The sequence below is a fragment of the Hemitrygon akajei genome, chromosome 10 (assembly GCF_048418815.1).
Source record: "Hemitrygon akajei chromosome 10, sHemAka1.3, whole genome shotgun sequence".
NCBI lineage: Eukaryota > Metazoa > Chordata > Chondrichthyes > Myliobatiformes > Dasyatidae > Hemitrygon > Hemitrygon akajei.
In genome coordinates this window covers 20219671-20243921 of record NC_133133.1, presented here as the reverse complement: position 1 = coordinate 20243921, position 24251 = coordinate 20219671, and the positions used below count along the sequence as shown (strand labels likewise).

The window sequence follows — 24251 nt, the reverse complement described above, 5'->3', positions numbered from 1 at the left end:
TGCAAATAATGCATTTCACTGTATGTTTCAATATACATGTGACAAATAGAACAGATCTTTATTAATCTTTAATGATTGTACAGTCTCAGATTTGGGGACATTGTCAAAAAGTAACAAAATAATTAAATCATTTAGGTAACTCTTCTATATTCAAAGAATTTGCAGTTCTCCTCCATTTGAATGGATTAATACTCAAGTCATTACTTAATTTTAAATTAGAGATTGGTAGATTCTGTAACCCAAAAGGGATTAAAAGATTGGGAACTCAAATGGTGCCGGTTTAGCAGAGGAAGAAACAAGAAGAATATGAGAGAATGAGTGTGGATGACAAACTGATGGACTAGCAGTGAGCTGACAGTAGTGGGAGGATACATTAAGAATGAATCATCAGAATATAATGGCAACAGGCAAGGACACAGCATCTAGAAATGTAACCTTCAGAAATATCAATTACAATATATGAAGAATTAATGGATTTTCAAGCAATTAGGAACAATGGAGCACTACAGCAGAGAAATAGGCTCATTGATCTATCTAGTCGCTGCTGAACTCTTATTTGGCTTAATCCCACCAATCCAAACCAGGACTACAGCCCTCCATACCCCTCCTATCCACGTTTCTGTTCAAAATTCCCTAAATGCTGCATTAGATCCTGCATCCACCACTTCTGTTAGCAGCTTGTTCCACAGAGTGAAGAAGTTCCCCCTCAAGGTCCCCTTAAACATTTCACCTTTCACCCTTAACCCATGACCTCTATTTCAAGTCTCACCCAACATCAGTGGAAAAGCCTGCTTGTATTTACCCTATCTATACCCTTCATGATTTGCTGTACCTCTATCAAGTTTGCCCTCATTTGCTTATGCTCAACAGAATAAAGTTCTAACCTGTTCAACCTTCGCCTATAATTTTAGGTCCACATCATCCTTGTGAAATTTTCCCTGTACTCTGTCGAGCTTATTGATATCTTTCCTGTAGGTAGGTGACCGAATTTCCCCTTTTCATGTTCTTTGAAATGGGTCTGGACTTTGCTTCAGTTTTGAATTAGGCAGCCCTGTGTCACTGCTGGCAGAGATGCCGTCTGACAGCTCCAGCAACCCAAATGGTAGGTTAATTGGCTGCTGTAAACGAACCCTAGTAATGTGCGTAGAAACTAGAGGGAAGCCAATAGGAATATGTGGATCATACATTCAGTAGCCACTTTATTAGATACCTCATGGACCTAATATGGGGTCACTGACTGTACATTCACGGTCTTCAGCTGCTGTAGCCCATTCACTCCAAGGTTCAACGTGCGGTGTGTTCAGAGATGCTCTTCTGCACACACCGTTGTAACACGTTTGAGATAATGCCACCTTTCTGTCAACTTCAGCCAGTCTGGCCATTCTCCTCTGACCTCTCTCATTATGAAGGCGTTTTCACCCACAGAACTGCCACTCACTGGATAATTTTTGCTTTTCACACCATTCTCTGTAAACTCTAGAGACTGTTGGGCATGAAAATCACAGGAGATCAGCAGTTTCTGAGATACTCAAACCACCCCGTCTGGCACCAAAAAATTATTCCATGGTCAAAGTCACTTAGATCACATTTCATCCCCATTCTGATGTTTGGTCTGAACAACAACTGAGCCTCTTGACCGTGCCTACATGCTTTTATGCATTGAATTGCTGCCACGTGATTGCTTGATAAGAATTTTGCATTAACAAGCAGGTGTACCTAATAAAGTGGCCACTGAGTGTATGTTTCAAGGTAATTAGTGGAACATGTGATTGTCTTAAGAATTGGATGCACTCTTTCTGTGCGATACAAAACCGGGATAATGCACTAATCCTGAGAAGGCCTTGAGCTCACCAAATAGTTTCAAGTCAGATACTTGTGACAGGAGGAAGCAGAACTCCAGCAAACAACCATATGACTGATTAGAGGCCACTGCCCTGAAAGTTCCTCTCTCCGCAAATGCTGCCCAAGCTGCTTTTTCCAATTTCTTTTGTGTTTCAAACAACACCTGGTTAATCTTAAACGGAGAGATGGTTAGACACTTGGATGTGGCACCAAAGGGCTTCCAGCCTTCATGAAGGATCAAAGATTAACTTTATTCACCATTAACGTTTACATGGATTCGGAAAATGCTGTGGTGTGCTAGCACAACCCTCAAGAAAGAACCACAAAAAAAAAGCAACATTCAACAATTATGAAGAATAAAGAATTATATAAAAATAAAGTCAGAGGTTGAAGGACGGATATGGAATAAAATGTGCATACACAAATACCATCTTGTATTTACAATGTAAACAGTATTATAAAATGTGGCTTAAAGTGTTTACAGTGCAGTGACTGAGGTAGAGGGGCTGGAAGCAGCTAGCCAGAATGGTTGATTAGAGGAATATGCACAAAATGCTGGAGGAACTCAGCAGGTCACCCATGGAAAAGGGAAAACAGTCGATGTTTCAGGCCAAGACCTTCCTTTGGGGCTGGAAAGGAAGAATAAGAAGTTGGGTGAGGGGAGAGAGTGCAAACTAGAAGGTGATAGGTGAACCCAGGTGAGGGGGAGAGAGGGGATGAAATAAGAAGCAGGAAGGTGATAGGTGGAAAAGTTAAAGGGCTGAAGAAGAAGGAATCTGACAGGAGAGGAGTGTGGACCATGGGAGAAAGGGAAGGAAGAGCCAGAATGGAGAATGGAAAAACAAAGAAAGGGAAGAGGAAAAAATTCCCAGAAGTTAGAGAAGTCAATGCTGATGCCAAAAGGTTGGAGGCTACCCAGATGGAATACGAGGCATTGCCCCTCCAACCTGAGAGTGGCCTCATTGCAGCAGTAGAGGAGGCCGTGGACCAACATGTTGGAATTGGAATGAGGAGTGGAATTAAAATGGTTGGCCACCAAGAAATCCTCTCTGTTGCAGACAGACAAAGGTGCTCAACAAAGCAGTTCCCCAATCTCTGCTGGGTCTCCCCAAGATGGAGGTTAATCAGATTAGCAGCCTGGGGGAGGCGGGGTCTTAAATGGAGGTCATGAACTTGGGTTAATGCAAACAAAAGGGAAAAAGAATCAGTGCTGATTATTCTGGCGCAAGATATGGATTTGTCCACCAATTACCGCTCTCGGTTCTCCCTCATACAAACACGGAACCTTCCCTGTGTTACACAGAGAATGGCCAGTTACAACACAAGTAAGAGGCAGGCGCCCCTGCATCGCTGCTCAATGCCGACGGCCAGTGAAACTGAATGCTGACCTTCCAGATCCACTGAAGTGGACATGCTGAGATTGGATCGGTGTCGCGTGGGCCGTTTGGAGATAGTGATTGGTTGACGTTTCCGCAGAGCAGCTCGAGGTGGGGGTATTGGAGGGGCAGCATTTTCCTCTGGCGGGGACTGGAATATCTGGAAAAATGGGAAAAAGTATTATCTAGCATACTCTTCAAAAAAGATTATCATCTACCAAATAAATGTTTCCAGTTCAGCAAAAGCATCAAGCAAAAACGGCAGGATACAATTTCTGTGACTTTGCCTAAATTAACAACAACATTCTGGCTGAGTGTCTAAAGCAATTTTTCAATGAGAGTCTGTCCAAGAGGTCTGGAGAATTTCTAGTTCGGGTGTTCGATCTGACCAAGTGGAAATCCCAGGTGTAAAAGCAGGAAAGACAGAGTTAACACCCTCAGTAGAACAAAAGCCTCAAGACTGGGTATGATTGTACCCAGTACAGGCTCAGTCACAACTCCACGTTCCCATTGTGGGAGAAAGCCACCAACTGTGAAGAGCACTCAGTTGTGTTGATCTAGCGCCCTCATGTGGCCATGCATACTATCGCAGCCAGAAACCGGATCCCTTTGAAAGGGGCTTAAACACAGGTGAACTTGCGAGGGGTCTGAGTAGTTGGGAGACAGAGGCAGGATTCATTGTAATGAGGGCTGGCACAATCATCTCCATCGAGACCTTCCACTGGTTCCTGAAGGTTGTTATAGCCGGAGATGGTATTTGGGGCCAAGCTCTCACTACCTATTAAATACGCCCCATGGGTTGAGTCTCAAACAGCCCCTGACAACCAAGACCAGCTCCTGGCCTTCAGGTGTGGCTTTGTTACTAAGCTTGGCAGAACCACTTCAACTGACAGGAGAAGGGGTGAAGGAAGGCATGTAACTGGCACCTTAGAACACATTACTTTGGGTAGATGGGGTTCGTTAGCCGTGGTTGGCAGCTCATCTAGAAGAAAGAAAATTCTGATCTCAGACCTCCGCTGCCTTGCGGCTATACCCACTCATCAGGAAGGCTTCGGGAGTAAACCCCGAGGGAAAAGCACGGAGCTGGAGTCCCTAAGGCAGTCCGACATTGTGTTCAACACTAACTGGGTACTCCCGAAATGCTGCTGGTACCGAACTGTATCAGTCTCTGCCGCTCCTTTCAGTTCATCAGCTGTGTGGAGAGGGGGAGCTTGCCGCACGGGCAGCAGCTTGCTCTCCATGTTGTATTGCCCAGGCTTGCGTATCTAGACAGCTGGGATGCAACATCCATGGTCAACCCTGACCAACGGGGGCCTCGGTCAGGCACTCCACCTGTCAAGGGTGACCACAGATGTTGGATCCTAGCTGCCCACGTAATACAGAAGCCTGGGCAGTACAATATGGAGAGCAAGCTGCTGTCCGTGCGGCAGGCTCCCCCTCTCCACACAGCTGATGAACCCAAAGAAACGGCAGAGGCCGACACAGTTCAAACTCTCATGATACTGTAATATCATAATATGATATGCAGGCTGGCACTTGCTGGAGTTGCTTTGGGTACGGGGCCTGCCAAGTTCCAAACTGGTCTTTTATTTCATGACCTGCTGGCTGTAGTTCATCTGTAACATACCAGCCCCCCCGCCCCCCCACACTTCATTGACTCCACGTCTGAGGAGCAGCCAACAGAATCAAGGTCACTCACTCTTCCCCCCTCACGCCATCCTTCCAAATTAGGCAGAAGATGCAAAAGCCTGAGAACACACACCAGCAGACTTGAGGACAGCTTCTATCACTCTGTTACACGGCCTTCGTAAATATCTCATGGAATAAAAGTTGAACTCTTATTTTTCCTGTCTACGTGAGAGGCTCGCACGAGAGGGCACAGTTTTAAGGTGCTTGGAAGTAGGTACAGAGGGGACGTCAGGGGTAAGTTGTTTTACACAGAGAGTGGTGAGTGCGTGGAATGGGCTGCCGGCGGCAGTGGTGGAGGCGGAAACGATAGGGTCTTTTAAGAGACTCCTGGATAGGTACATGGAGCTTAGAAAAATAGAGGGCTATGGGTAAGCCTAGGTTGTTCTAAAGTACGGCCATGTTCGGCACAGCTTTGTGGGCCGAAGGGCCTGTATTGTGCTGTAGGTTTTCTATGTTTGTTACATCTCATGGTCTTTGCACCCTGTCCACCTGCACTCCACTTTCTCTGTAACTCCAATACTTCAGTCTGCATTCTGCTTTTTGTTGCAATACCCCAGTGAACTTGCGTTTGGAATGATCTGTCCAGATGGAATGCGAGCAAAAGCTTTTCTCTGCGTTTGGTGACAATATACAGAGGCCAGGCTGGATGGGTACATGGATGGTAGAGATATGCAGGGCTATGGTCCCGGTACAGGTCGATGGGAGTAGGCTGTTTAAATGGCTCAGCAAGGACTTGATGGGTCAAAGTGCCTATTTCTGTGCTGTACTTTTCTACGACTCTAATAATAAATCAAAGCCAATAGCTGGGTTGATATGTCCTTCATTCCGATCCCATTACCGAGATAAGAACACAGAAGGTATGTTGGCAGTCCAGTGTGGTGCCATGTGAAATAGCCCACAGCACTGTCTGACGATCAGTGGCAGAGCAAGTTTAGCCCAATACCACATTCATCAACAGCTGGTAAGGAAGAGCCAGTGTGCAGAGCCGGAAAAACCGGAGTGTTGCAAACTCAGCCATCGCCATCATGGGCACTAGTCTCCCCACCGTCAAGGACACCCTCAAGGAGCAATGCCTCAAAAAGGTGGCATCCATCGCTAAGGACCCCCATCACCCAGGACATGCCCTCTTCTCATTTCTACCATCAGGGAGGAGGTACAGGAACCTGAAGACACTCAACGTTTTAGAAACAGCTTCTTTGCCTCTGCCATCAGAGTTCTGAACGGTCCATGAACACCACCTCACTATTTATGCTCTCTTTCTGCACTCATCATCATTTTGTGCCATCTCAAATGACGTAGGCGATCATGTACTCATGACCATAATTGTTCTTGGCATGTGTTTTTTTACAGAAGTGGTTTACATCTTCTTCTGGTCAGTGTCTCTGGGGAGGCCACGCATTGCCCAAAGGTGGCCTGCAGGCTAGGGAGGGAACCAGAATTCTACACTTCCTTTGGTGGAGATATAGCTGCAGGCCTTCCCCTCTCCACGCCACCGATGTTGTCCAAGGGAAGGGCACTAGGACCCATGCAGCTTGGCACCAGTGACGTCGCAGAGCAATGTGTTGTTAAGTGCCTTGCTCAAGGACACAAACACGCTGCCTCAGCTGAGGCTCGAACCAGTGACCTTCAGGTTACTAGTCTGATGCCTTGCCCACTAGGCCACGCGCCAACACGATATATATATATATTTAGAGTGCATTTTATGTCTTGCACTGTACTGCTAAAACAACACATTTCACAACATATGTTGTTGATAATAAACTTGATTCTGACTCAGTAAAAGCTGGATCTAGTCATTCTTATATCACGATCTTATACACAGCATCAAAGTTAAAGTTAAGTTACAGAGAAAGGTTGAACAAGTTAGGTCTTTATTCTTTGGAGCGTAGAAGGTTGGGGGGGCTTGATAGAGGTATTTAAAATTATGAGGGGGATAGATAGAGTTGATGTGGATAGGCTTTTTCCATTGAGAGTAGGGGAGATTCAAACAAGAGGACATGAGTTGAGAGTTAGGGGGCAGAAGTTCAGGGGTAACACAAGGGGGAATTTCTTTGCTCAGAGAGTGGTAGCTGTGTGGAATGAGCTCCCAGTAGAAGTGGTAGAGACAGGTTCGGTATTGTCATTTAAAGTAAAATTGGATAGGTATATGGACAGGAAAGGAATGGAGGGTTATGGGCTGAGTGCAGGTCAGTGGGACTAGGTGAGAGTAGCGTTCGGCACTAGAAGGGCTGAGAAGGCCTTTTTCCGCGCTGTAATTGTTATATGGTTAAAGGTTATGGAGAGAAGGCTGGGGAATGGGGCTGAGGAGGGTAAAAAAGGATCAGCCATGATTGAATGGCAGAACTGACTTGAAGGGCCAAATGGCTTAATTCTACTCCTACGTCTTAAGGTCTTTTCTGTGGGGAAGTTGGTTTAATTGAACGTGAAACATTTTGAGACGAATGAAAGTCACCACATAAATGTAGGTTGGGATCTGGTTGCACCACTACGAGAAATGCAAGTCCCAGTCCCTTATGGGCTCTCTGTAACTCATCAGCCACCAGCACTAGTATCTTTTCTCAGTGCGTTTAAAGGTGAGCCACTCTGTGTGAAGAATGCTTCATAATTGGCTGTGGGGGAAGATTAAACTGTTAACAGTTCTAAAGCAGGGTGGGTGACTACACGCACCACTGCCCCTCACTCCTCTGCAGGCCACAGAGCAGAAAAAGTTGTTTTCATTTCCCCTGTGGACATTGGAAACATTAGTTGCAAGTGCTGGACTAGCCAAATCTCAGAGACCTGAGGCGACAAAACAGCATGAATTGTTATTAATAGTTTTCCAGCCTGGGGTCCATGGACCTCTTGCTTGATGGTATAGGTCCATGGCATGAAGAAGATCTGGGAACCCATGGGGGCACTTTTGTGGTATCACTACTCTGGATTACTGATGGATATCAAAAATATGTTCTTAATTGTTGTCAGCATCCTGTACTTTTCTTGCCTGGATTAGAGAGCACGTTGTATGAATATAGGTTCAGCAAGGTAGGACTTTCCTCTTTGGGGTGAAGATTGAGGATGAGAGGAGACGAGATATGAGGCGTACAAGATGTTAAGAGGCATTGATAGAGTGGATTGCCCGAGACATTTTCCCAGGGTGGAAATGGCCAATACAAGGGGGCATAATTTTAAGGTGATCGGAGGAAAGTAGAGGGGGGGATGTCTGAGGTAAGTTCTTTATACAGAGAGTGGTGGGCGTGTGGAACACATTGCCGGGGGGTGGGGTAGAGGTAGACACATTAGGAGCATTTAAGAAACTCTTAGATAGGCAAATGAATGAAAGAAAAATGGAGGGCAATGTGAGAGGGAAGGGTTAGATTGATCTAAGAGTTGATTAAAAGGTTGACAACATTGTGGACTGAAGAACCTATACTGTGCTGTAATGTTCCATTTCTCTAAATGTAGCTTGGAGTCAGCTCTCCAGAAGGCCCAGCCTGCATTACTTTAGCCACCAGAGCAGCCATCAATTATCATACTAACCTTCACTTCTGCAGTAACAATGTTAAGCTGGCTTTTACTCAGACTCAACAGGGTGCAACTTACCTTTTCGTAATGCTCGATCAGGATTTCCACAACGATGTTCTGAAACTTGATGTTCATCATGGCCGCCACAGTGTCTTCCTGAGGTCTCATTAATGTCGGCCCAAATATCACACCCAAGTTGGAGGCAGTCATCAGGTTCTCCTTACTGTGACTACAGACACTGCACAAGGACAGAGTGGTGCCATCAGTCAACAAACCAGAGCAGGAGTTAAACCAACGTGCCCTTCCTGTCAGCCTTCTGTGATCCGGGAGTGTTGTAGGGGAAAGAATAGTCAGGGCTAATTACTAGTAAATAGGAACGTGGAATCTGCTAATGTGGAAACAGGGAATTCCAGAGAAAGACAAGAGATGTGGTATGAAGCAGCAACAACATCCAAGTTTCAGGAACTTCATTAATGATGTTATAGTGTGCACCCATTGTAGTAATAGAAAATTGAATTTACCGTTAGAACTGTGGATAATCATTTTACTCTGTAAGTCTATTAAGTCTTCCTTCTGGTCACCATTCTGCTATCAAAATTCAGTTTTACTGGTAATCTCATCAATTGAAAATGTAAAAGCTGTACCAAATTCATACTCGGGTACATTGACTTTGACTGGTCTGGTGTGCACTGGTTTTTAATAAATTGCCTGTTATTTTGAACACCAGCTCCGTGTGATCTTTCAGTCTGCTCCTACGGGGAGCATGTTCCACTGGATCACCGGGTGAGTGCGGTCAACTTGGCTGTCATACCCCTGGTAATCCTCTTCCTCGTATACAAGGAAACAATTTCAAAACTCACCACAGCCACAGATGTTATTTTTAAAGGAATTTGGGAGCACACTCACTGGCCACTTTACCTGCTTGTAAAAGCAATATCTAATCAGCCCTTCATGTGACAGCAAACAAGAGAAAACCTGTAGATGCTGGAAATCCGAGCAACACACACACGCACACACACACAAAATGCTGGAGGAACTCAGCAGGCCAGGCAGCATCTATGGGAAAAAGTACAAAGTTTTGGGTTGAAACCCTTCATGTGGCAGCAACTCAATGCATAAAAGCATGCAGACATGGTCAAGAGGTTCAGTTGTTGTTCAGACCAAACAACAGGATGGGGAAGAAATGTGATCTAAGTGACTTTGACCGTGGAATGATTGCTGGTGCCAGATGGAGAGATTTGAGTATCTGAGAAACTGCTGATCTTCTGGGATTTTCATGCACAGCAGTCTCTAGAGTTTACAGAGAATGGTGAGAAAAACAAAACAAAATCCTGTGCGTGACAGTTGGGTGGACGGAAACGCCTTGTTAATGAGAGAGGTCAGAGGAGAATGACCAGACTGGTTCAAGCTGACAGGAAGGTGACAGCAACTCAAATAACCACACACTACAACAGAAGAACATTTCTGAATGTACAACATGTCGAACCTTGAAGTGGATGGACTACAACAGCCGAAGGCCACAAACATACATCCTATGTCTAATAAAGTGGGCACTGAATATAATAAAAACTGGGCATTACCACATACCTGTCAGCCTGCCACACTATCTTAACCAGTTCTACAGAGCCTTTTAGGGAAGAAAACCTACTGTGACTATATATGACTTCAGACCCAATTGAGTACAACTATTCCTGAAGGGGCCCAGCAGTGAGCTCACCAGATACACCTGAATAACGAGAGCCAGACGTGTTGGTGAGAAGCACTTAGCACTTTCAATTAGAATAATCTACCACCCAAAACAAGTTAAATGCTTTCTTAACTATGCATTCTAACTTTGGGCACCCCCATCTCTTTCTTCAATCACAACATGAACCTCAGGTGCTAAAGTGGTTCCCTGTTCCACCTCCTTCCCCTCTAAAGCTGAAGGGATAAATGCTTTCATCTAAAGCTTTGACTAACTTCTTGAGATGCACAGTGGGGAGCATCCTAACAGGCTGCACCGTGGCCTGGTATGGAAGCACACCAATGCCCAGGAATGGTAACTCTATAAAAAATGGTGGGCACGACCCAGTCCATCACAGTCAAAGCTCTCAGCACCACTGAGCACATCTACAAGGAGCACTGCCAGGAGAATCCATCATCAAGGACACCCACCATCCAGGCCTTGCTCTCAGGTCTCGCTGTAGCACCGGGAAGGAGGTATAGAAGCCTGAAACTCACGCCATCATGTTCAGGAATAGTTATTACCCTTCAACCATCAGGGTCCTGATACAACATGGATAACATCACCAACCTTAACCATGAACTGATTCCAAAACCTGCAGGCTCACTGTCGAGGACTCTACAACTCATGTTCTCAGTATTATTTATTACTTATTTTTTAAACTTTTATTTGCATAGTTTGTCTTCTTGGTTGTTTGTCAGTCTTTGTGTGTCGTTTTTCATTGATTCTATTGTAATTCTTAGTTCTACTGTGAATGCCTTCAAGAAAAGGAAGGTAGTATACGGTGAGATGTACAAATTCTGATAATAAATTTACTTTGAACTGAGGTGGCATCAAACGACACAAGATTGGGAGAGACCTGTAATCACTTGGCCTCTGTCCGGGAGGATGTACAGCAGACATGGAAGCTGGCGATAATGACCCTGGTCCTATATTTGATATGTCTACTGTTAACAAAGCTCACCAGTCAACCCAATTATCAAAGGGCTGGTAACATATCTGAAACAGTACTGGAAGGATGAGTAACGGTTTCTTGTAAGAAACTAAAATACCACAGAGAAATAGAAATAGAACAAGACATTCAGACAATACAGAGAGAAGGGAAAACAGACACAGGACAGATGATGATCTGTCATGAATGTTGGGTGTCAAAAACAGACCCAACAGGAATTTATAAAAGTGACGTGGACACGGTTCAGGTTACCTTGGAAAAGGTGTTACCCTAATGGTTATCTGGCACTGCATCATAGGAATAGGAAAGGTAAATACAGTGAGGGTTTATTAAGTTTTGTTTGTGTTGCCAATATGAAAATTCATCAACTTCTCAACATTTTGGACATAAAAGTTTGCAATGAGATCATCTGTTCCTTATGTAATTAGGAAGGAATCTGAAGCTTCAAAGCAGAGAAACCTTTGTTCTGTGTTGCACATTCTATATGAGTATTTTCAACAATAATTTGCATTTTCCTCTTAAAATATCCCAGAGGGCTATTAACAAAACTTGACAGATGGACACAAGTAATCAAAGATGGTCATTTTAAGCAGCATTTTAAAGAAAAGATTGAATGCTTCTATCCTCTCACCTTGCAAACCAAAAGGTTTGGTACAACTCAAGTCCCAGTGATACTTACTTCACTAGATGTCTAATTATGAGTTCAAGTATTTCTCGATTCTTCTCAGGTAGCTTGTACACCAAGGAGTGAATAGCTCCCAGCCGATAATCCAGGTTGTCTGACTCTGGAACACAATAACCATTGTCATAAAGGGGCAAGCGTGCAGGGAGAGACAACAATTCATTTCCAATTTCAGCATCATCTCATCACCTGATCTTGGCCTAATCCCTTCAGGCCTGGGACAAAATATGATGGGGTAAAATTTACTGACAGCTTAAATGGATAGGGTTTTGGTTAATAAGGACGTGAAAGATGATGCGGAAAAGGCAGGAGAATGGGGTTGAGAGGATAATACATCAGGCAAGACGGAATGGCGGAGGGTCCCAATTCTGCTCCTCTGTCATATGAATAGTTCCAGGATGATTTGCACCTAATCCAATATGCACTGAAATCTTCAGCCAACTCGGTTTGAGTACTTGCTCGGTGTCCAACATACAAGTAATTAGGTCACGAAGAGTGTGGGAAGGTGGGGCTAATTGGTGGGGGAGGGGGTTGTTTCTTCAGAATCAGCTGGACAGAGCAAGCCACATATAATTCCACTCTCTGTTTTAGAGATTATTTGGCAAATTGCTTGAAATGCTCACTGGATGGTCTATATTCCTGCAGGTTGACTTCACCATTGCAGGATTCTCCTTCCAAGAACACACTTAACTGGGGCAAGCACACAAGTACTGTGATGACAAGATCCGAGCGTTGGGTGTTTTGCAGGGAGCGTCTCAGTTCGTGATCCTTTATCATTGATTAATGTTTGCATGCTGACCACTGGTTTACGTATCTGTTAAAACTAAAGCCTATCGCGTCTCTTGGACAAAGTAGACAACTAATGAAGTCTATCACTGGCAAATGCCCAAATGCCATGAATGAGCAAAACAAAACTGATGATGGAGACATCTCGAGTGCATTGGTTCGAAGTTCAGGTGCAAAAATCCTGATCATGAGCTTATGAATCATTGGTATGTTGAAGTTGTTTCACCTGAACCTGCAACATTAAAAGTGAACACTATACTTCCAAGAACCACCCAGCTTATTCTGACCTGCAAGAGGCAATAAATATGTACCCAACGATGATTAGTGCGTTTCAGTTGACTCTTTAGCGTCATACCACCGCAGTGTGCACAGTTCCCACACTACTGATGAGGAGACAAGCTCCAATCCCAACAAAGTAAGTTACAGAACTTAAGTTCAGTGACAAAGAAATAATCTCAAAATAAGATACTGATGAAAACCTTGAAACTAACAGGCCGTCATTAAAAAAAACACTCAATTATATAGTAGGGAAAGGAATGGTGAGGACTAACTAATAACTAGTAAATAGGACTGTGGATTGTGCTAATGAGTTATCAAAAGTAGAGACAATGAGCATTTTTCAGGAGCTTCACTGATGATGTGAATCTTCTACAGTGTCATTACAATGAAACAAACACAAGAAAAGCTGCAAATGCTGGAAATCCAAAGTAACACTCATAGAATGCTGGGGGAACTCAGCAGATCAGGCAGCATCTATGGAAAAGAGTAAACGGTCGACATTTCGGGCTGAGACCCTCCATCAGGACTGGGACTGTTGTAATAGAAAATTGGATTTGCTGTTAGATCTGTAGACAGGACCTAGTCTGTTCCTTATTTAAGCCTTCCTATTGGCACCATTCAGTTATGAAAATGTAGTTTTACTGATTATCACATCAACTGAGAATGTAAAAGCTGTATGACATCCCTGTTCTGGTAGGTCAACTTTGATTGGTCTCCTGGTGCGCACCAGTTTAAAACAAATAATTCGTCCATTATGATGAAAACCAGCTATGTGTACAGGCTTTTCCATTTGCTCCTGCAATTGACGAAAGGGTATCTAACAACCTTACCTTGACCACAAAGTGATTGACCCTAAAATGCCCCGTGAAATTGTTGGCAGGTCACTCCGTTCTCAAGCTGGCAACTACCAGCAGTTACTCCACAACAAGTGGGGAGTGGAACGAAAAAATGCTGACCTTGTCAGTTACACCGACATCCCACTAATAAAGTAAAAATGTAAATCCCAAATGTAAAGCATAAAATGGGCATTGTAGGAACATATCACACAAAAACCTGGTGACTGTTCTGCCATTCAAAAAGATCATGACTGAGATTCTACCTCGTCCACTCAGATCTGGTATTTTTCTAGATTAAAAATCTATTCATGTCAAGCTCAAATCTTGAGGTGCAGAACCTCACAGAGTTTCAATCACAGGAATCGCTCTGAATTGAGTGATTTTATGGGGATTCGCGGCCGGATATCAGTTACGAATTTCCTGTTATAACGGTCTTCATTTAGCATTCTTCAAGAGAGGTTACTATGGCTTCTCTTCCTCAGCATCAACGCTCCTCCTCCTCCTACCACACTCCTCGCCCCACGCACCTATCTACAGTAACTTTCTCATCTCCCTCCCTCTTCTTGTGAAGGCACTGCTTGTTGTTGGGGTTACCCACTCCACCAGTACACATGCCTGGTTAGGGTACATCTGGCATTCTGCAGGCAGTAGTGGCACCAATTACTGGTCTTGGAGGAAGAACAGCCTGGATTTATCAGAATGGCACCTGAAAGTTAAGTAATGATTTGATTGGCTTTCAAATATTATCAGATAAATCAAAAAAGATAAATTGAACCATTTTCCACTGACTGTGGAAATCTAAAACATGAGGTAAAGTCTTAGATTAAAAAGTAGATTTGGTGGATTTATGAAACACGTCTATATACAAACAGTGGTAGAAATCTGGAAAATCTGCAAAGAGAAAATTGTCCATTCTTAATTTTAGAATAGATTGGCAGATCTTATTAACTGATTGGATCTAAGGGAGGGGGGAGGAATGGGTGGGGTAGGAAGGCAAATATGTGGACTTCAGTCACAGATTAGGCACATCTCAGTAGATGGTTAAACAAGCCACACATTCTTCTAACGTAGTAACACTGTTAGAAGACCACCCATTTATGCGTTGGTTCTCATTCTCATTCAATTCATCAGAAACACACCACTGGATGAAACCCTTGTAAATACCACCAGGTTAAGGCAGCTGAGAGTGTTTGTGAGGTTTTATTAGGGTCAGAAACCATAGAGAACTAGCTTTATCATACAGACCTAACTATGCAATAAAAGCACCAGCTGACAGTCAACGCCCAGGTAAAGTACAACAGTATCTGAAACTTACTGGATGCAGTGAGGAGTTCTTTATGCAGCTTGTAAGTCATCACTGGCTCTTCAAGATTCCTACGTTGGACCAAAAGTAGGTTTCATTCTTTATTCAACAGAAAACATCATAATTTGTACAAACCAGAAGGATTAGCATGTGCATAGGCTCCACGGCCTAAAACCTGTTCGGCAGTGTGCAAACGTCAATTAAGTGCACGGAATTAGGAATAAAGACTGGATCACAAGGGAAAAATTATGATAAGGGGAGATGCGGTAGCATAGTGCTATTACAGCACCTGTGACCTGGGTGCAAGTCCGCCACTGTTTATAAGGAGTTTGCAAGTTCTCCCTGTGATTGTGTAGGTTTCCTCCCCATACTCTACTTTCCTCCCACACTGCAAAGTCATACGGGGTTAGTAGGTTAATTGGTCACGTGGATGTAGGCGGGCGGTGTGGGCCAGAAGGTCCCGTTACTGTGCTGTAGCTCTAAATGAAAAAAAACGTCAAACAGCACTGGTGGAAATAAGCAAACAGGCGTACTCTGCACTTGCGTTTTCATACATGTACTCGCACACGACGCTGGCCACAATGACTTTAAATATTGGAAGGTTGGAACACAAGTTGCTCGAAACGCAGGCAAATGCCTCAACTCAATGCTACCAAGGAAGTTTCAGCTCTTTGACATTGATACCAAAAGGAAATTTGTGGAGGTTATACAAAAAGTGAGAAGAGTGTTTTTGATGGACATCACTGTGGAAGGCAGTCACTGTTGATGGAGGCTAAAGGATTCCCACACTCAAGTAACGAGGAGGATAGAGGAACACAAGGCACAGAGCAATCCAGCACTCCTAACCTTCTGTTCCACCCCACCATTTCCTTCACAGCTGAACAATAACTGCTGTTCCACTTGCCATTCCACAGGTCCACTCCAACACTTCCGGAACAAGCCTAGCTTCAGGCTGCAACAGTCCTTCCTACTTGACGTACCAGCCTCGAGCCACACAGCGTCAGCAAACACAGTGCCCAATTTTGCCATTGGCTCTGGCCCACAATCCTAACAGCCTGGACAGTGGTGGAAGCAGATTCGACAGTAATTTCCAAAAGGAATTGGATGTAGAACTGCAGGGCCATGAAGAGAACGACGCAAGCGTGACTTTGGTTAGCTTGCTAGGAGCTAGCGTAAGCATGATGGGCCAAATAGCCCCCTCTGTCATCCAGCTTCACAAAGGTAATACAGCACAGAAACAACATCATGTGGAACAACCTGTCCACATCAACATTAACACTCCAGACGAACCTCTGCCAGTCAACATACCCTCTAATTTTTTTTCCCACAGCGGTGAGGAGCCATTGTTCGTCCAAAGCAGGAAGTTTTTACGTGGCCTGTAAACTGCGCAGCGTTTTAAATTCTTTTGTAATATGCATGCTATGCATGTTCAGAATGAAAACTGAAAAACCGTGAAAGAAAATCTTACATGCTTCATAAATTTTCTCACCTGTCTTGACTCCAGCTGCACAGCCACAAAGGCTGCGTGTGCAGGACAGCTGCACAGTTGTGCACTCTTGCAGCTCAGAGGGGACAGTGCTGCTAGTATTTCCTCATCAAGATCTCAGTACCATCCTCTGTTGGGTTAGACTGTATAATTGTCATCTTCTTTGCACTTAACAATCTATGCCTGCTTGTATTTTAAATAATTACCTATATGTTTCCTAGTGGTCAGTATGTATATATAACTTTTCAGTGTGTCCCCTAGTGGTTACAGTTGTTCTGTCTCTTATTCTCGAAGATTATCAGGTATCACATTATTTGAATAGGGGCTATCTGATTGGTTAGCTCTTATCTACAAATTTGAATGGAATGGTCCTGATGAAGGGTCTCTGCCCAAAACGTCAACTGTCTACTCTTTTCTATTGATGCTGCCTGGCCTGCTGAGTTCTTCCAACATTTCGTATGTGTTGCTTTAAATGAAATATCTGTTCATCTGGGGTATAAGAAGAGCAGAGTACATTTTGTTTGCCATCCGCCCCTGATGTGCCTGTCCAACCTTCCCTTAAATATGCCCATACTGTTTACTTTACCAGTTCATATGGCATCTGTTGTACATGGGGGAATAGAGACAGGCTAGCCCCTATTGACATCAATGGGACTGTAGTTGACAGGGTGAATAGTTTCAAGTTTGTCAGTATGCTCATCACCAAACATCTCACCTGGACTACACACCAGCTGTGTGGTGAAAAAAGCACAACAACTCCTCTTTCAGCTCAGAAAGCTGAAGTAGTTTGGCATGAGTCCCCAAATCCTCAGGGCTTTCTACAGGAGCATCATCGAGAGCATCCTGACTGGCTGTGTCACCGCTTCGTACGGGAACTGTACTACCCTCAATCGCAGGGCACTGCAGAGAGTGGTGTGGACAGCCCGGCGCACCTGTGGATGTGAACTTTCCTCTATTCAGGACATTTACAGCAGCAGGTGTGTACAAAGGGCCCAGGGGATCTTCAGGGACTCCAGCCACCCCAACCACAAACTGTTTCAGCTGCTTCAGTCTAGCAAACGGTACCGCAGCATGAAGGCCAAGACTGACAGGTTTCAGAACAGCTTCTTTCACCGGGCCAGTAGCTTTATTAATACACACTGATCTGATTGTGTATCTCACTGTGTATACAACACCCTTCTGTATACAATCTTAGTGTTTGGCCAATATCCTCCCACATTTCCCCTTTATTGCTTGTACATTGTGATGGAGATGCAACATTAAGATTTTTACTCTCTTCGATGTAAGAAATAAAATAAATACAAATACAAACACAAATTTAAAATTTCAATAATATTTGAGTAACCTTGTGTGTGTATATATATGCATATGTATATAAGTTTGTGGCCTAAGGTAGTAGTCAATTTTACAAAACTTAACACATTTATTTTTCCTACATTTACACACTTAGTCCAGCGGTCGTGGAGCATACAGATCCCTTCTTTGTAGAAGTCGGCGTCTTGGACCTCCAGAAGTGGTCCACAACAGGGGTGATTGATAAGTTCGTAGCCTAAGCTAGAAGGAGATGAGTTATTAACTTCAGACTTTCTGCGTTTTCACTCAGAGTTGAACTGCACATATGTAACGAGAGCTGTATAACTCATCTCCTTCTATATTAGGCCACAAAGTTATCAATCACCCCGGCTGTGGACCACCTGGAGGTCCAAGATGCTCTCGGTACATGCACGTGCAGTTCAACTCTTTGAGTGATTATGCAGAAAGTTTGAAGTTAATAACTCATCTCCTTCTACCTTTGGCCATGAACTTATCAATCACCCCTGCTGCGGACCACTTCTACAAAGAAGGGATCCGTATGCTCCATGACCACTGGACTAAGTGTGTAAATATAGGAGGGGACTATGTTGAAAAATAAATGAGCTAGGTTTTCTAAAATTGACTCCTTCTACCTTAGGCCACAAACTTATCAATCACGCCTGGTATATAGGTTGATTGGCTGGCTGGTGGCGTAGTGGCATCAGTGCTGGACTTCGGGGTGAGAGGTCCCCAGTTCGAATCCGGCCGGCTCCCTTGCACGCTCTCCATCCGTGCCTGGGTTGAGTGTCGAGCTAACAACTCGACCTCGTGAAAAAAAGCCTGGGAAGGGATGGGCTCTGCCAGGTTTCAGGTGCCCAAGACACGCCCAACGATGAACAATCACCAAAAACATCGGTGCAAAAATCTTATCATGACGGCGCCCCGACGATGAAATAATTACAGATTATGTGTAAAAATATGATGAGTGCATATGTAAAAAGAGCAGAAATGACTGGTTACATCAGAAACCTTGATCAGTTTGATTACACAACTGGCTGATGTAGTCTGGGCTACTGGAACAGTACTTTGAAACAAATGAAATAGCCAGTGAGAAATAAGTGCCAATTTTGCTAAGTGCATTGGGTTTAAAGGCAATCAGCTTGCTTCAACTTTTGACTGCTTCAACCAAACCTGCAGAAATGAGCTTTCCAGATATTGTCAAAGTAATGCAGGAACACTTTGTACTGAAGCCATTGCTGATTTCAGAATGCTTTAGGTTTCATAAATGGAATCAAAAAGAAGAGAAATCCATTTCAATGTATGTGGCTGAATTGAAGAGATTGTCTGAGCATTGTCAGTTCAGTGATGGACTTAATGATACACTAACAGATCATTTAGTTGTAGAATCTTAAAAGAAAGCATTCAAATACGGTTCCTAACTGAAGCACAGCTTATATTCAAATAAGCAGTGGAAATCGCCATTTCAATAAAAACTGCTGACAGAGATACAATCGAGTTGCTGTCAGAAATGAAGGTGAGCTTGAACAAAACGCATTATCTAAACAGAAATGAGCCTGGCTAAATAAATTGTTTAACTGTTGTGGCAGGGGTCTCAGTCACCAAACAAATGCAGCTCGAAAGGTGAAACATGTAGAAAATGCAGCAAAGTAGGGCAAGTACAAAGAGCATGTTGGTCAGACAAAAATAAATGGACTGTTCAGTTTTTATTCTGGAAAGAAAGGAGACCGAGATCACTTCATCATTTCCTGATAAACAACACCGCACATTTCCAGCAGAATCTTTATAACATCTTCACTGCACCCTCTTCAGTGTCCATGCCTATCAGTGGCAAAATGTTCACCATAGGAGTACCCATCTGTACTCCTAGACCTTCTGCCCTGAGACCAGTGGTATTGATTAACCATGATTTTATACACCTCTAAAAGTCACCACTAATCTTACCCTTGAATTTTCCCTTCTTTGCATGCTGAAGTCACTAAGAGTGCAGCAGGCACCACGTTCAAGGTTAAATAACTAGTTTACTGCATTGATATATAACATCTTGAATTGGACTGCTGACATTAATGGTAGACTGCATTTATTCAGGGCTTGTCTTCGGCAGAAAAGAAAATTGTCCTTGCAGTGACCTGAAGACACCATCTACTAAATTTGATCTTATTTTCATAGTTGACGATGGCAGAAAGCTCGGTGTTCAAACCAGCTCACTGCTTCAGTGAAGCCACGTAGATTGGAATAAACAACAACGTTTTAAAAATACAGGAGTTGGAGTGGTAGGTGGGAAAGAGGATGTGTGAGGGAACAGCAACAGAAAAGTAGAATTATGAAAAGCAGCTGAAGACATTTCAAAGGAATGCAATCTGACAGCAGTTGACGTTGAACCAAAAGAGGTGCTGTTGGGGAAATAGATACAAAAAGAGGCCAGCCTTCGAAGGAAGAGAAAATAGGAAAAGACTATTAAGAATGGAAATCCAAAAATCATCAGACATAACACGGGATCTTCAGTTGCCAACCACGGAGTAAAGGTGTGGCTAAGACTGGGAAGGAAATTCAGAGATTTTCCACAGACAGGTAAGGAATTTTCTGCATGGTGGGCTGAGGAGGAAGGCAGGCAGATACTGATGCACCTGACAAATGTGTCCAAGCAGGATAAGGAGGATTTTAAATCTGAGAGGGCAAGAGAACCTAGTGCAGGCCAGTCAGTGAGAAAGGAGTGGTAGCTGTGAGGGGTTGCAAGCAACTATCCTTCACACGGACCAGAAGTCACGTGCAGTGGCCGAGAGGGTTATAGAACAGTATATTACAGCCCATCATATTGCACCGGCCTATTAACCTATTCAGAATTAATCTAATGCTTCCCCATCCTCAAGGCACAGCCCTCCATTTTACTTTAATCCATGTCTTTTAAACATCTCTAATGTATCTGCCTCTAACACCAACCCTGTCAGGGCATTTTACACACCCACCAGTCTCTGTATAATCCTATTGTCTCTGCCATCCCTCCTATCCTTTCTTGCAATCACTTTAAAAATTATACCTCCCTCGCATATGGGGGGGGGGGGGGGGGGAAGTACTGCTTGTCATTGGAAAACACTTTTGAGAACTTCAGAAGGAAAAACAGGTTGAAGATGGGGTAGTGGGTTGTTTGGGGGAGGGGTGTGGTGAGGCATCACTTGAAGCAAGGGAAGATTCAGAAGGACCTGTAGCTTGGAGCCTCAAGAGAGATTGAACAGCCAGTGAACTAATAAGAATGCTCCCTCCGCAAACCCCTCCAAATCCACTGGAAGGAAAGGTGAGCCAAAATCTGTTCCTTGCACATCCTCAGGTCAAAGCCCAGAGGTTGGGAACTGAGGGTCAAAGCCTCTAGGCCAGGCACTACGTTTGAGAGTTTTGGGTCACGGTCTGGAGGTTGGAGGCCCGGGGTGGTCTGTCCTGGGGTTGGAGGCACGTCTACATAAGTGGGTGGGGGTGGAAGAGGGTGGGAAGGGGGTTTGTGTTGTTGTTTGTTGTATGCTGGCTGCATGGTGTTCTGTGAACATTGCGGGCACGCTATATCGATGCCAGAATGTGTACTGGCACTTGCTGGCCGCGCCCAGCGCATCCTCAGTTGTCTTGGTTTTAAATGCAGACAACGTGTTTAACCGTACATTCTGATGCTCACATGATTAATAAATAAATCTAAGTCAAATCTAAATCTCCTGGGTCAACATACCTAGTTAGTTAGGGCCTTAGAGTGAGATCAGGTTGAGGAACTGAGATACAGAAAATGACCGAATAGGTTAGGACTTCATTCCCTGGAGTGCAGGAGAATAAGGGGAATCATAGACAAGATTATGAGAGGTAGGCTTTTTCCACTGAGATTGAGTGAGACTAGAACTAAACTAGGAGTTTAAATGTTTAAGGGGAACATGAGAGGGGATTTCTTCAGTCAGAGGGTTGTGTGAGTGTGGAACAAGCTGCCAGTGGAGGTGGTGGATACAGGTTCAATTGTAACTTTTCAGAGAAGTTTGAATAGGTACATGGATGGGAGGGGTATGAAGGGCAATGGTCCAGGTGTGGGTCAATGGGACTAGGCAAGATAACAGTTTGGCACAGGCTAGATGGGCAGAAGGGCCTGTTTCTGCGCTGAAGTGCTCTAAGAGTCAAGGTACTACAATTAGCCACACTGGGCTGCATGTGCTTTTTAAAGACTCAACACCAAACCTCTGAAATAAATACTCTATAATGGGAAGAGATTACTAGATGACAGGGAGGAAGACTGGAGATGTGTCCTTGAAATACAAAAGCCCCACCAACTCCTGAGAAACTCCAACCCACAAGTGCTCAAAGCCCCGGGATTGATTGTATTGTGAACCTCGAAGGCCCTCAAAAGCAGAGGAAGGAGCAAGTGCGACCACCTCACCAATTCCCTATCTACCCTCTCTCATTTTATTAGGCACACCTACTCAGTAATGCAAATATCGAATCAGCCAACCATGTGGCAGAAACTCAATGCATAAAAGCATGGTCAAGAGCTTCAGTTAAATGACGAGAATATCTACAGATTCTGGACATCCAAGCAACACACACAACATGCTGGAGAAGGGTCTCAGCCTGAAATGTCAGCTGTTTATTTTTTTCCAGAGATGCTGCCTGGCCTGCTGAGTTCTTCCAGAGAATTTTGTGTGTGTGTTGCAAGAGGTTCAGTTGTTGTTCAGACCAAACATCAAAGTGGAGAATATATGTGATCTAAGTGACTTTGACTGTGGAGTGATTGTTGGTGCCAGATGGGGTGGTTTGAGTATCTCAGAAACTGCTGATCTCCTGGGATTTCAAGATCCACGATTGTTAAATGTCATTTCCTGTACACAAGTGTAATTGTTACTCCGTATCTGATGCAGCACAAAAAAAACATAAAAGATAAAGAAAACACATTATAATAAAAAACACATTAAGTATAAATATGCAAGTTGGTTTAGATACATAAGTATGTCCATTAAGTGATGCTAGGCTGTATATAAGGTGACTGACAGGAAATAAGAAAGTAGTGCTGGAGTTAGTGGGTGGCGATGTTGATCAGCCTTACTGCTTGGGGAAAGAAACTGTTTTTAAATCTGGTGGTCCCGGTGTGGGTGCTACGTAGCCTCCTCCCAGATGGGAGTGGAACAAACAGTCCGTGAGCAGGCTGCGTGGAATTCTTCATGATGTTACTGGCCCTTTCCTGGCACCCTCTTTGATTTTCACACACAGCAAACTCTGGAATTTATACAGAATGGTGCAATAAACAAAAAAAAATCCAGAGAACGGCAGTTCTGTGGGCGGAAACGCCTCATTAACGAGAGGTCAGATGAGAATGGCCAGTCTGGTTCAAACTGACAAGAAGGAGACAGTAACTCAAATAACCACGTTACAACAGTGGTGTGCAGAAGAGTATCTCTGAACGCAAAGCACATTGTACCTTAAGTGGATGGGCTACAGCAGCAGCCCACCACGAACATACATTCAGTGGCCACTTTATTAGGTACATGAGGTACCTAATAACGTGGCCGCTGAGCACAGCTCAAATTGCTGCAAATAGTTCATTAGTCATCTTCAATTACATGTGTTTCTTTAACTGCTGTAACACTAGCACTGGTCTGTTCTCAGTATCAGATGTGCCATCCAAATTTCCCCAAGCTAAGATTAAAACTTAAATGAAAACAATCGCTCTGGAGAGCTGCCAGAGGAATCAACTCAAACATACTAAGAGAACAGAAAGCACAATCCTCTGGAACAAAAACGAGCAGGTTTATAACAAATCTCATCTTAAAAAGCGAATGGTGTTCATCCATTCAGCGGAACCTGCCAGAAACAGCCTGATTTCTGCCCAGTTCAAAGGCCCCCATTACTTTCAACTTTGTGCCAGTCTTCTCTTGGACTTAACATAAAGAGCAGGTCCACAGACCAGATCAGTCACTCTTGATGATCCAAACAATCTGTTGCCGGAGGCACTTGCATTCCCAGGGAGATAGCTATTGTATAAAAATGCCAGGGCTCCTCTACGCAGTGATGCCATTGAAAAAAAATGCTAAATTGAGGAGATTCCTGATGACAACAGAGGCAGCCAGTATCATTGCCAGCTCTAGAACAGGGGTTCCCAACCTGGGGTCCACAGACCCCCTCGGTTAATTGTAGGGGTCCATGAACAAAGAATGTTGGGAACCCCTGCTCTAGAAGGTCAGCCATTGCAAGAGCAGACCTAGACATTGGAACAGAGTACAAGAATGAAGAACACTTTGCAAACAGAGGGGAAGTAAACAACCTGAAAGGCCCTAGGCCATCTCTGTACCCATCGGTTGCTGAAGACACAATGTGCTAAGCTAAGGCAACGTCACAGTGGAGAGGACTGCAGCAAGAGGTAGTCCATCGAACACAGTTTGCATCTGTTCATTGCTCAAGGACAGCTTACTCACAGTTTGGGATCTTGCAGATGTTACTTCCTGAGCTTTGCATTGAACTTGCCAGTG

At 44.0% G+C, this 24251-nt stretch overlaps 1 protein-coding gene across 1 annotated transcript in view; it reads right to left on the bottom strand.

The window, feature by feature from the left end:
• ophn1 (oligophrenin 1) overlaps positions 1-24251 on the bottom strand; it is a 229854-nt gene that overhangs the window by 52522 nt on the left and 153081 nt on the right. The window contains exons 16-19 of the mRNA XM_073057890.1: positions 14982-15040; positions 11763-11868; positions 8487-8646; positions 3231-3378 (exon numbers count right to left, since the gene is read on the bottom strand). Coding sequence (XP_072913991.1) covers positions 3231-3378; positions 8487-8646; positions 11763-11868; positions 14982-15040 — 473 coding nt within the window. The remainder of the gene's footprint in view (positions 1-3230; positions 3379-8486; positions 8647-11762; positions 11869-14981; positions 15041-24251) is intronic.